The following is a 13,480-nucleotide window of genomic DNA, read 5'->3' on the forward strand; positions in this document are numbered from 1 at the left end:
TCACTGATTGATTGTAAATGTCAACATAAATACAAAATGGTGTGTGAGCTTTCAACAGGAGTAACACAGTCGGGCCTCCACTTGAAACTTGACAAAGCACCCTTTAGGAGTTACTACTAAAGTTGTGATTTTGTAACTGTCACTGTTGGTGGTAATAAATCAGAGCATACCCATCAGACAGAAAAGAAGAAATGCTTTATAAACTCTTGCAACTCACTGCATCTACGCAGTGAAGCTCCAGTCGTCATTATGATACATTGGCTTCTCTATTACATGTTCGCCAATGGAAGTGGGAGCAGTGGGAGTACTTGTGCCTTGCTCCTGCCCAGTACCCTTACCCCAGCTGAACGTGAGGGCAATGAGGGAGAAGGGGAAGGGGCCCAGGTTTAGGTAGGGCCAGGTGGAAAGAACACGGGCCTGGGACTTAGGGGGCCAGAGTTCTACTTCCAAATCTGCCCCTTCATACTGTGTGACCTTAGGCAAATCACTTAAGCTCACTGTGCCTCTGTTTTCTCATCTGTAAAATGGGGACTTAGTACTTGTCCTCTCTTCCACTTAGTCTGTGAATACCATGTGAGGCAGGGAGTCCGTCCAACCTGATTATCTGGAATCCGCCCCAATGCTTAATACAGTGCTTGGCAATCAAATCAATCAATCAATCAATGGCATTACCATACTGAGTGCTCGGGAGAAAATAACAGAATTGGAAGATATATAAGTGCTTAAAAATGCCATAGTTAATAATAACAATTATAATAATAATGATTGTGGTATTTGTTAAGCACTTAGTAGATGCCAGGCACTGTTCCAGGCACTGGGGCTAGTCCCTACCCCACATGAGCCTCACAGTCTTAATCCCCACTTTATGCATAAGGTAACTGAGGCACAAAGAAGTGAAGTCAGTCAGTCAGAATCTATTTATTGAGTGCTTACCATGTGCAGAGTACTATACTAAGCACTTGGGAGAGAACAATGCTACAGTATTTATTGTTTATTCATTCATTCAATCGTATTTATTGAGCACTTACTATGTAAAGAGCACTGCACTAAGCTCTTGGGAAAGTATAATACAGCAATAAAGAGAGACAATCTCTGCCCACAATGAGCTCACAGTCTAGAGAGGGGGAAATAGACATCAATACAAGTAAACAGGCAACAAGACATAAATACAAGTAAACAGCTATCAATATAAATAAAAAAATTATAGTTATATACATAAGTACTGTAGGGAGGGGAGGGAGAGGAAAAGCAAAGGGAGAGAGTCAGGGTGACGTGGAAGGTAAGGTGATGAAGAGCTTTAATAGTGAGGAGTTTTAATTTGATACGGAGGTGGATAGGCAACCACTGGAGATTATTGAAGAAGGGGGTGACATGCCCTGTGCATTTCTATAGAAAGATAATCTGGGAAGCGGTGAGTGAAGTTTGGGCTGGAGTGTGGGGAGGCAGGAGTTAGGGAGGTCAGAAAGGAGGCTGATGCAGTAATCTAGGTGGGGCAGGATGAGTGAATGTACTAATTTGGTAGCGGTTTGATTGGAGAGGAAAGGGCCGATCTTAGCGATGTTGTGAAGGTGAGTATATAACAGATAAATGCTCTCTCCACTAGGCCACACTGCTTCGCTGCAATTATTATTATCTGCATTCAGAAAGGGCATGACAGAACTTTTGTGCTCTCATTGTAGAGTACAGCCATACCCTGTGGGCCATCCTGAGGGGTGCTGATTTCTAGGTGCTGCAGGGTCATGTAGGCTGAGCACTGAGGAAGTCCCAAATTCCAAGCTCCTGATAATCAGGGATTTTCCCGAATCAATTTTTCTCTGAGCTGTAGTAAGTGCCCTCTGCCCATAGTAAGTGCTCAATAAATACGATTGATTCTGTAAATTCAGATGCTAAGTAATAGAAGCAGCGTGGCTCAGTGGAAAGAACACGGGCTTTGGAGTCAGAGGTCATGGGTTCAAATTCCGACTCCACCACATGTCTGCAGTGTGACCTTGGACAAGTCACTTAACTTCTCTTCCTCTCTCCCTCTCCATCCCCCCCCATCTTACCTCCTTCCCTTCCCCACAGCACCTGTATATATGTATATATGTTTGTACATATTTATTACTCTATTTATTTATTTATTTATCTTACTTGTACATATCTATTCTATTTATTTTATTTTGTTAGTATGTTTGGTTTTGTTCTGTCTCCCCCTTCTAAACTGTGAGCCCACTGTTGGGTAGGGACTGTCTCTATACGTTGCCAACTTGTACTTCCCAAGTGCTTAGTACAGTGCTCTGCACACAGTAAGCGCTCAATAAATTGATTGATTGATTGATTGATTGATTCTCTGAGCCTCAGTTACCTCATCTGTAAAATGGGGATTAAGACTGTGAGCCCCACGTGGGACAACTTGATCACCTTGTATCCCCCCCAGCTCTTAGAACAGTGCTTTGCACACAGTAAGCACTTAATAAATGTCATTATTATTATGATGATGATTAATAATTCTGAGGATTATAATCTCCCTGAGCAAAGAGAGAAAGCCTCAGCTCTTCTAAGTCACACTCAGTCAAAAGCTAGGCTCCTTACTGGAATCTACGGCTTTCTAGCAATAGGGGTTCCTGCTAATCTTCTCACTCTGCCACCTTCTCACGGAGGAGTTTTGGGGTTTTTTATGGTTTTTGATAAGTGTTCACTATGTGTCAGCCATCATACTAAGCACTGGGGTAGATGCAAGCTAATCAGGTTGGACACGGTCCATGTCCCCAGTGGGCCTCACAGCATTAATCCCCATTTTACAGATAAAGTAACTGAAGCACAGAGAAATGAAGTGACTTTCCTGAGATCACCAGGAGACACGTGGTGGATCTGGGATTAGAACCCAGGTCCTTCTGGCTCCCAGGACCATGCTCTATTTCCCCTTTCTGGGAAGCTCCCCTAACTACCTTCCAGTTCTCTAAGGTGGCTAGATTCCTAAGGGGAGGCAGTCAGCAATCTCATAGGGTGCTGGAGGCGAAGCTCAATGCTGCAGCACCCAGGAGGGCCAGCCACATGTAGGGAAGGACCCGGAAACTGAATCCTCGGGTTGAATCCACGAGCTCTGTTGCTCCATTCAGCACATTCCCCTCTCAGGGTCCACAGCCAAGGTTTGGTTTTTGGTGTGGCCTACTAAGCAGCATCACCAAACCTAGCTTGAGACAAGAGATAAGGCACTTTCTTCTCTCCCTCCACCTGTACAAGAAAGTCTATTTCCCTCTCTCCTTCCTTCCCAGAGGAGTGAAAGAGAAAGGTCCTATAGCAGAGATACTTGATGGGTGCTCAGGTGGCATTTTGACAGACTGCTTACTAATTAGTACAAGGTTTGCCCAGGCACTGCCGGGCCTCCTCTCCTCGTCCTCCCCTTCCCTCCTCTTTCCCCAAACCCTCTCCTCCTCTTTCCCCCCTCCTTCTCTTCTCCCCTGAACTCCGCTCCTCCTCTTCCCTTCTCCTCCTCTGCTTTCCCTCTTTCCCCCCTCCTACTCTTCTCCCAATCCGTTCCTCTCTTCCCTCCCCCTCCCTCCGCCCCACTGCTCCTCTTTTCCCCTCCAATCCCACTCCTCTTTTTTCCTCTCCTCCTCTTTCTCCTCCTCTTCACCTCCAATCCCACTCCTTTTCTCCCTCCTCCTCTTTTTCTCCTCCTCCTTTTCACCTCCAATCTCACTCTTTTTTCCTCTCCTCCCTTTCCCCTCCAAACCTCCTCCTCCTCCCCCTCCCTGTCCCCCTTCTCCTCCTCCTTCCCCCCCTCCCCATCAGAAGCAGCGTGGCTCAGTGGTAAGAGCTTGGGCTTGGGAGCCAGAGGTCATGGGTTCTAATCCAGGCTCCGCCGCTTGTCAGCCGTGTGACTTAGGGTAAATCACTTCACTTCTCTGTGCCTCAGTTGCCTCATCTGTAAAATAGGGATTAAAACTGTGAGCCCGATGTGGGACAATCCGATCATCTTGTATCTCCCCAGCACTTAGAACAGTGCTTCGCACATAGTAATCAATCAACCAATCGTATTTATTGGGTGCTTACTGTGTGCAGAGCACTGTACTAAGCACTTGGGAAGTACAAGCTGGCAACATATAGAGACAGTCCCTACCCAACAGTGTGCTCACAGTCTAGAAGGGGGAGACAGGGAACAAAACCAAACATACTAACAAAATAAAATAAATAGATAGGTACAAGTAAAATAAATAAATAAATAAATACAGTAATATATATGTACAAACATGTATACAGGTGCTGTGGGGAAGGGAAGGAGGTAAGATGGGGGGGATGGAGAGGGGGATGAGGGTGAGAGGAAGGAAGGGGCTCAGTCTGGGAAGGCCTCCTGGAGGAGGTGAGCTCTCAGTAGGGCCTTGAAGTGGGGAAGAGAGCTAGCTTGGCGGATGGGCAGAGGGAGGGCATTCCAGGCCCGGGGGAGGACGTGGGCCGGGGGTCGATGGCGGGACAGGCGAGATCGAGGCACGGTGAGGAGATCAGCGGCAGAGGAGCAGAGGGTGCGGGGTGGGCTGTAGAAGGAGAGAAGGGAGGTGAGGTAGGAGGGGGCGAGGTGATGGAGAGCCTTGAAGCCGAGGGTGAGGAGTTTCTGCCTGATGCGCAGATTGATTGGTAGCTACTGGAGATTTTTGAGGAGGGGAGTAACATGCCCAGAGCGTTTCTGGACAAAGACAGTCCGGGCAGCAGCGTAAAGTATGAAGTAAGCGCTTAACAAATACCATTATTCTTATTATTGCAAGACAAGTAGGAGATTCACACCCCAAACGTTGTGTTTTGGGGGTTCTGAGATAGAGCTCTAGCTGGGGGCTGGTTTTGAAGGTGAGCTACCAAAAGGCATGGTCTAGTGTAGTTTCATTGAATGGCACGGCGTCTTCCCTCCTAGTGCATAGAGCACGGGCCTGGGAGTCGGAAGGTCATGGGTTCTAATCCCGACTCCACCACTTGTCTTCTGTGGGACCTTGGGCAAGTCACTTCACTTCTCTGCGCCTCAATTACCCCATCTGTATAATGGAGACTGAGCCTGTGAGCCCCACATGGGGCTCGATTTGCTTGTATCCACCCCAGAGTTTAGTACAGCGCCTGGCACATGGTAAGTGCTTCACAAATACCATTATTATTATTATTATCATTATCTGTATTAATACGCATTAATGACAAAAATCTACTGATTGTCTACTCTGGTTCCGAGCTGAATTGAGGAGTTACCAAGCACTTGGGGAAAAACCCAAGAAGTAGGGGAGGCACGTAGCAAGTGCTTAAGAAATATTGCAATGACTGGCACTTGCGCATCGTGAGCACTTAATAAATTCCATTATTGTTGTTATTCATTCATTCATTCAATCGTATTTATTGAGCACTTACTGTGTGCAGGGCGCTGTACTACGCGCTTGGGAACTACACGTCGGCAACATATAGAGACAGTCCCTACCCAACAACGGGCTCATAGTTTAGAAGGGGGAGACAAGCAACAAAACAAAACAGGGGACAAGTCGGGAAAGGAGAGTAGGAGAAGGGTGACAGGAAGAGGAAACCGAGTGGTGTGGGGATGGACCCCGTTCCGAGCGTACTTACCGGGGTGATGGGGCAGGGGAGTAGGCTGCGGCCAGGCCCTGCTGCCGAGCCACGGGTGCTTTAATGCCAGCCCCGACGTGATTTCCACGCGCGGAAAACCCGAGCTCGCTGCCGCTGCCCCCACCGCGGTCCCGGGCTGGGTCCGGCGATTCGTCCCGGTGCCGGTGCCGGCGCCGGTCCCGGCGGGGGCGCGAGCTGCGAACCGGGACGGGACGGGACGGGACGGGACGGGACGGGACTGGGGCCCGGGAAGGACGGAGGGAAGGCTGCTTTCAGTCCCTTGGAGCCCGGGGCTCCGTGCCCCTGGGAACGACCCTGCCCGCCCCCCGTGTTGGTCCGGAGTTGGGACCGACCGAGCTCTTCCCTCTTCCCTCTCCATCCCGCCAGGCCCAGCCCCTCCCCCAGACCGACCGAAAGCCTGCTCGGGGAACGCAGCTTCTCATTCATTCATTCATTCATTCATTCATTCATTCACTCATTCATTCATTCACTCATATTTATTGAGCGCTTACTGTGTGCAGAGCACTGTACTAAGCGCTTGGGAAGTACAAGTCGGCAACATCTAGAGACGGTCCCTACCCAACAACGGGCTCACAGTCTAGAAGGGGGAGACGGACAACGGAGCAAAACAAGCGGACGGGTGTCAAGACGTTAGAACAAATAGAATTAAAGCTAAATGAAGCAGCTAATAGAAGCTAAAGCTAATAGAAGCAGCGTGGCTCAGCGGAAATGAACATGGGCTTTGTAGTCAGAGGTCATGGGTTCAAATCCCGGCTCTGCCAATTGCCAGCTGTGTGACTTTGGGCAAGCCACTTCACTTCTCTGGGCCTCAGTTACCTCATCTGTAAAATGGGGATGAAGACTGTGAGCCCCCCGTGGGACAACCTGATCACCTTGTAACCTTCCCAGCGCTTAGAACAGTGCTTTGCACATAGTAAATTAACTCTATTTAGGGGAAGCAGCGTGGCCCAGTGGAAAGAGCACGGGCTTTGGAGTCAGAGGTTGTGGGTTCAAATCCCAGGTCTGCCACTTGACAGCTGTGTGACTTTGGGCAACTCACTTAGCTTCTCTGGGCCTCAGTTCCCTCATCTGTAAAATGGGGATGAAGACTGTGAGCCCCACGTGGGACAACCTGATTAGCTTGTATCTACCCCAGCGCTTAGAACAGTGCTTTACACATAGTAAGCGCTTAACAAATACCAACATTATTATTATTAAATGCACATCCTTCTCCAGCCCTGCCCGCGCCCGGGGCGCGCTTATTCGCTGCAGGGCAGCCTCGGCGCCCGGAGCAAAGCTGCCCCCGCACCTGCCCCGGGAGCGCGGGCTCATCCGGACCCGGCTCCAGCTCCGCGGGCCCGAGGCCGGATAATAATAATAATATTAATTATTATTATAATAATGACGTTTGTTAAGCGTTTACTACGCACACTGTTCTAAGCGCTGGGGGGACACGAGGTGATCGAGTTGTCCTACATGGGGCTCCCAGTCTTCATCCCCATTTCCCAGAGGTGGTAACTGAGGCTCAGAGAAGCGAAGGGACTTGCCCAAGGTCACACAGCAGACATGTGTTGCTCCGTGACCTCTGCCTCCCGAGCCCGGGCTCCTTCCGCTGAGCCACGCTGCTTCTCCATCGCAGACCGGGGATGGACAAGCCCCGCGCCGCCCGTGGAAGGGAGGGGGAGGGGGAGGGAGAGGGAGCGGGAGCGGGAGCGGGGCGGGGACCGGGCTGCCCTCCACGTCACGCCGGCAGCCGGGCCCCGCCTTTATAAAGGGAGCCGCCGGCCAGCGAGGACTGGTCCCTTGCAGCCCAGCTGTCGGCAGGCTGGAGGCGGGTCCCTCCGCCGCCCGGACCCCGCTCGGCCCCGCGGCCGGCCGCGGCCGGGAGAAGCTTCTCCCGCCTCCGAGAACCGCCCGGCCGCTCCCTCGGGGGCTCACTCCGTCCCGCCCGGCCGCTCCCTCGGGGGCTCACTCCGTCCCGCCCGGCCGCTCCCTCGGGGGCTCACTCCGTCCCGCCCGCCACGATGCTGGCCGTCCTGTCCAACAACTGGACGGAGGAAGCCCCAGCCGTCGAGGCGGAGGAGCCCGGGGACGGCTGGAGCCGGCTGCCGGCCCCGACGGCCAACCTGTCGCCGCCGGCCGCCTCGGGGGCCCCGTGGTCCCCGTCGGTTCCCGCCGCGGGGACCCCGTCCGGGACCAACCTGACCAACCAGTTCGTGCAGCCGTCTTGGCGCATCGCTCTCTGGTCGCTGGCCTACGGCGCCGTCGTGGCCGTGGTGGTTTTCGGCAACCTGATCGTCATCTGGATCATCGTGGCCCACAAACGCATGAGGACCGTCACCAACTACTTCCTGGTGAACCTGGCCTTCTCGGACGCCGCCATGGCCGCCTTCAACACTCTGGTCAACTTCATCTACGCGCTGCACAGCGAGTGGTACTTGGCGGCCAACTACTGCCGCTTCCACAACTTCTTCCCCATCACCGCCGTCTTCGCCAGCATCTACTCCATGACGGCCATCGCCGTGGACAGGTGAGGCGGGGCGTGCTGGGGCCGCGGCAGCGTGCGGGGAGGCCCAGGCACCTGTCCGGCGACAGAACGCCGTGTGCCACGGTCCCGCGGACGACCTTCGCCAGGCGCACTGACCCGGGGACGGCACTGGCCTCGTGGAACTGCCCACGGACCGGTAGATGTGTCACGGGCAGGCACAGACTCACAAGACGACACCTGGCCTCGTTGGGCTTCCCACTGACCCACAAGTGACTCACAGTTAGGAACACAGACCCACAGATGACACACAGACCCACTAGGTTTCACGGATAGTTCCACTGTTCCGCAGATGACACACGGGCAGACTCACAGATGATACCAGACCTCATGGATAGTTCCACTGTTCCACAGATGACACACGGGCAGACACACAGACCCACAGATGACACTAGACCTCACGGATAATTCCACTGTTCTGCAGATGACACACGGGCAGACCCACAGACCCACATATGACACTAGGCCTCACGGATAGTTCCACTGTTCCGCAGATGACACACGGGCAGACCCACAGACCCACAGATGACACTAGACCTCACGGATAGTTCCACTGTTCCGCAGATGACGCACAAGCAGACACACAGGCCCACAGATGACACTAGACCTCACGGATAGTTCCATTGTTCCGCAGATGACACACGGACAGACACACAGACCCACAGATGACACTAGGCCTCACGAATAGTCCCACTGTTCTGCAGATGACACATGGGAGGCCGTGAGCCCCACGGATTCATAAGTATTGCAGGGGCTCCCCCAGAGTCTTGGTCTCACAGACTCATTGAATGAAAGGAAGAGACAGGGACGGCCCAGAGTGGAGGCGGGAAGAGATCAGGCAGAAAAAGGGGGCTTGGGCCGGGGACCTGCCCGACTCGGAAGGTGCAGGCCGGGGGCGGGGGCGGTGGACTATTCCCCTTCTACCCCCCTCCCCTTGTCCAGGAAATACGAAGCTGCAGAGAAGGTGAGAGATTTGGGCCTGTGGTAATTGAAGCCTTGGAAGCAAATGAGTTCTCCAAGGGAGTGAGTGTAGATGAGAAAATTGAAGGGAACCCAGAACCGGGCTTGAGAGACTACCACCGTTATGGGATGGGAGACAGAGGAGGAGCCCATGAAAGAGACTGAGAATGACTGACCGGAGAGATAAGAGGAGAACCAGGAGAGGACAATGTCAGTGAAGCCAAGGTTGGATAATGTTTCCAGAAGTAGGAGGTGGTTCACAATGTCAAAGGCAGTTGAGAGGTTGAGGATTAGAATGGAGTAGAGGCCATTGGATTTGGCAGGAAGGAGATCATGGGTAACCTTTGAGAAGGCAGTATTTTGGGGTAAAGCGGGTGGAAACCAGATTGGAGGGGGCCAAAGGAGAGAATTGGAGAAACGGAGGTAGGGATTGCAGACAACTTGCTCAAGGAGTTTAGACAGGAATGATGATAGAAAAAAGATGAGGCTCCCTCTGGTCCCCCTGTTGTCTGAGGAGAGCCAGGTTTCATTGATGACAAGGAGGAGGAGTCAGAAACAGGTCAAGGATAAAGGGAAGCACTCACATTATGGAGTTCTACAGGCCGCACTTTGGCTGAGGCTGTGGGGGAGGGGAAGGCACGAGGGGTGCAACAAGGAGGGAGGAGGATAGGGAGACCTACCCCTCTAGACTATAAACTCATTATGGGCAGGGAATGTGTGTGCCATCTCTGTTGTATTGTAGTAATAATAATAATGATAGCATTTGTTAAGTGCTTACTATGTGCGAAGCACTGTTCTAAGCATTGGGGGGGGGGGAATACAAGGTGATCAGGTTGTCCCGTGGGGGGCTCACCATCTTAATCCACATTTTGCAGGCGAGGTAACTGAGGCTCAGAGAAGTTAAGTGACTTGCCCAAAGTCACACAGCTGACTAGCAGCAGAGGTGGGATTAGAACCCATGACCTCTGACTCCCAAGCCCGTGCTCTTTCCACTGAGCCATGCTGCTTACTCTCCCAGGTGTTGAGTACAGGCAGGCTCAAGACACAGTAAGCACTCAATAAATACCATCGATTGATCGAGAAGCTGGTTGGAGGGAAATGAAAGGTTGTGCTGGGAAGGGAGGATAGAGCTGATTAGAAGAAGGGGATTGAGGGGACATGGTGGAGGCAGAGACGTTTTAAGGGTGGTAATCTGAGATTGTCAACAGCAATAATTGCTTAATCTAGTGATTCTTTTCCCCTCTAGACTGTAAACTCGTTGTGGGTAGGGAACATGTCTACTAACTCTGTTATATTGTACTTTCCCATGTACTGTGCACAGCAAGCACTCAGTAAATATGATTGAGTCCATTGATTATTTGCTGAATTGAATATGGGTCCTGGGTCCCTGAGAGTGAAGAGGTGATGGTTTGGGAGTAAGCAGAGAGCCGGTTTATGTGAGAGCTGGCTGCTATTGATATATTAAAAGCTGGGTCATTGTCACCAGTGTGTCCAACATGTTCTCCACTGTGTATTAAGGCTGGGCTGCACAGACAGGGAAGATCAAGGAATGGCCATTTCTCAGCTGCAGCAGTTTGGGAACAAGTGGATGGTAGGCAGCGGTTCCAATGTTCCATGTCCTGGGCTGGCTCAGGCAGCTCGCCAAGGTAGAGCCATGTGTCCTCAAGCAGCTCTCTGTAATCCAGTGATGTTAGTTGTCCAGATGTCCTGGGCTGACTGAGGCATCTTGGCTGAGAGAGACCTCCTGTCTCTCCCCACTTCAATCTATACTTCATTCTGCTGCCCAGATTATCTTTCTAGAGAAACGCTCTGGGCAAGGTCCCCCCTCCTCAAAAATCTCCAGGCCTATCAACCTTTATAGGAAGCAAAAACTGCTAGCTATTGGCTTGAAAGCTCTCCCATTACCTTGCCCCCTCATACCTCACCTCCCTTCTCTCCTTCTACAGCCCGGCCCGCACACTCCGCTCCTCTGCGGCCGCTAACCTCCTCACTGTGCCTCGATCTCGCCTGTCCCGCCGTTGACCCCTGGCCATGTCCTACTTCTGGCCTGGAATGCCCTCCCTCCTCACATCCTCTAAACTAGCTCATTTCCCCTCTAAAAAGCCCTACTGAGAGCTCACCTCCTCCAGGAGGCCTTTCAGACTGAGCCCTCTTCTTTGCTCCTCCTCTCCTCCCCATCACCCCTACTCCCTCCTTCTGCTCTGCCCTCCCTCCTCCCCACAACACTTGTGTAGATTTGTACATATTTATAGTAATAATGGTATTAATAGCATTTATTAAGTGCTTACTATGTCCAAAGCACTGTTCTAAGCGCTGGGGTGGTTACAGGGTGATCAGGTTGTCCCTCGGGGGACTCACAGTCTTAGTCCCCATTTTACAGATGAGGTAACTGAAGCACAGAGAACTTAAGTGACTTGCCCAAAGTCACACAGCTGACAATTGGCAGAGGCAGAATTTGAACCCATGACCTCTGACTCCAAAGCTCATACTCTTTCCACTGAGCCACACTGCTTCTCTATCCTTCCCTATTTATCATTCTATTTATTAAGGATGTGTATATATCTATAATTCAATCTATCTGTTTTGATGCTATTGATACCTGTCTACTTGTTTTATTTTGTTGTCTGTCTCCCTCCTAGACTGTGAACCCGTTGTTGGGTAGGGATCGTCTCCATCTGTTGCCAAATTGTATTTTCCAAGTGCTAAGTACAGTGCTCAGTACACAGTAAGTGCTCAATAAGTGTGATTGCATGAATGAATAAATTAATGAATCTCTGTGTCCTCAGGCAGGTCTCTGTCTCAAGCAATAACAATAATAATAGTAGTGATGGTATTTGTTAAGTACGTACCGTATGCCAAACGCTCTGGAGGTAATACAAGGTAATCAGTTTGTCCCATGTGGGGCTCACAGTCTTAATTCCCATTTTACAGATGAGGTAACTGAGTCACAGAGAAGTTAAGTGACTGGCCCAAGTGGCAAGAGCTGGGAGTAGAACATCTCAAGCGATGTTAGATGTCCTGGCCTGGCTGAGGCATCCACTTTTCAGAATTGGAAGAGTACCTTCATTAGTTTGGGAAGTGCAGAAGGGGACTCGGGCTCCCACTTCATTTCTCTTTCCAAGTGTGTGAAACCTTTAAGCCATTGGCTGATTCAGCAGCTAAAAATTACTGTGAACCAATGTACCAGAATCACACAGGAGTCACACAAGCTAAAAGATCTAATTAATTTGTAAATGTGGAATAAAAAGAGGCACAAAGGTAGAAGGAATGAAGCTCACCAGCTTGTCCAAAGAACAGATATGAGACAGGGAAACTGAGGGCTTTGAAATGTCAGGGGTGGAGGAGCTGAGTTTATTTGTAGGGTGTGGAAGGGCGCGTGTGTGCGTGTGTGTGTGTGTGTGTATTTTAAAAGCAGATCCTATCAGCGTGCCAAGTCATGATACTAGTAGCAGTTGCCATTAGGGGTGAAGATTCTGTTGCAAATGGTGAGATTGTATCCATGGGTGAAAGTGACACAATGCGCTGTGAAAATACAATACTGCATCATTTATGGCACTATTGTGGTGCATTTAGAGTGATCACTGATCAGAAACCAAAGGTTAAAAAGGGAAAGCATTGAGACTGCATCCATGAGTGTGTGCTCTGCACACAGTAAGCGCTCAATAAATACGATTGATGATGATGATGATGATGATTTGTACACTCTATGCATGAAAAAGGGTCGGAATCTTACGGTGTTTTTGTAGGGGCAATGATGGTTTGTGCTGAGCCATTCACACCCTCTCATCTACTATTTTCTACCTTATTGCCAAAACAAAATAGACCCGTGGTTCTCAGGGGAAATTTAGAGCAGGAAAACCTCCCCAGCCTCTCATACTGACTGAGGATAACAGTCAGCGGCTTGAAAATATTTATCAAAATGGACAACTACGTGCCCTGGGTAATGTAATCACTTGGAGGCATGGGCTGGGCCCAGTGACCTCTTGGAGTCCCTTGTATTATTTGATTCAGTGATTAAGATAAATGAAAGTGCCATTTTTTTCAGTTCCATATTACTCAGCCTGAACGTGGAGAGTTTTTTTGTTTGTTTGCTTTTCAGAATAATGAATTTGCTTTTACATATTTCTTTTACAGATGGAATTTGTTCAGGTCTTGTTAATGGTCACTGATTTAGTTTCCCTCTCATTAAGCTCATCTCTAGACTGTAAAGTCATTATGAGCAGGGAACATTTCTGCTAATTCTGTTGTATTATACTGTACAAGGCTCTCTACAAGGGAATGTCAAACATACGGAACAAGAATAATGAAAAAAGGTTATAATACAGCACTTGAAAAAAAAATGATGGGTAAAATACGACTACACAGTTCATGAAAGGGACTCTCTCTGAGCGCTTCACCAAG

General features: G+C 50.3%; 1 protein-coding gene across 1 annotated transcript in view; it reads left to right on the forward strand.

The window, feature by feature from the left end:
• Nucleotides 1-7,544: 7,544 nt before the first annotated feature.
• The window catches only part of TACR3 (tachykinin receptor 3), an 87,807-nt gene continuing 81,871 nt past the window's right edge, over nucleotides 7,545-13,480 (forward strand). The window contains exon 1 of the mRNA XM_038769281.1: nucleotides 7,545-8,104. Within this exon, the coding sequence (XP_038625209.1) occupies nucleotides 7,599-8,104 (506 nt within the window). The 5' untranslated portion in view covers nucleotides 7,545-7,598. The remainder of the gene's footprint in view (nucleotides 8,105-13,480) is intronic.

This window comes from Tachyglossus aculeatus, chromosome X5 (assembly GCF_015852505.1).
Source record: "Tachyglossus aculeatus isolate mTacAcu1 chromosome X5, mTacAcu1.pri, whole genome shotgun sequence".
Classification (NCBI taxonomy): Eukaryota; Metazoa; Chordata; class Mammalia; order Monotremata; family Tachyglossidae; genus Tachyglossus; species Tachyglossus aculeatus.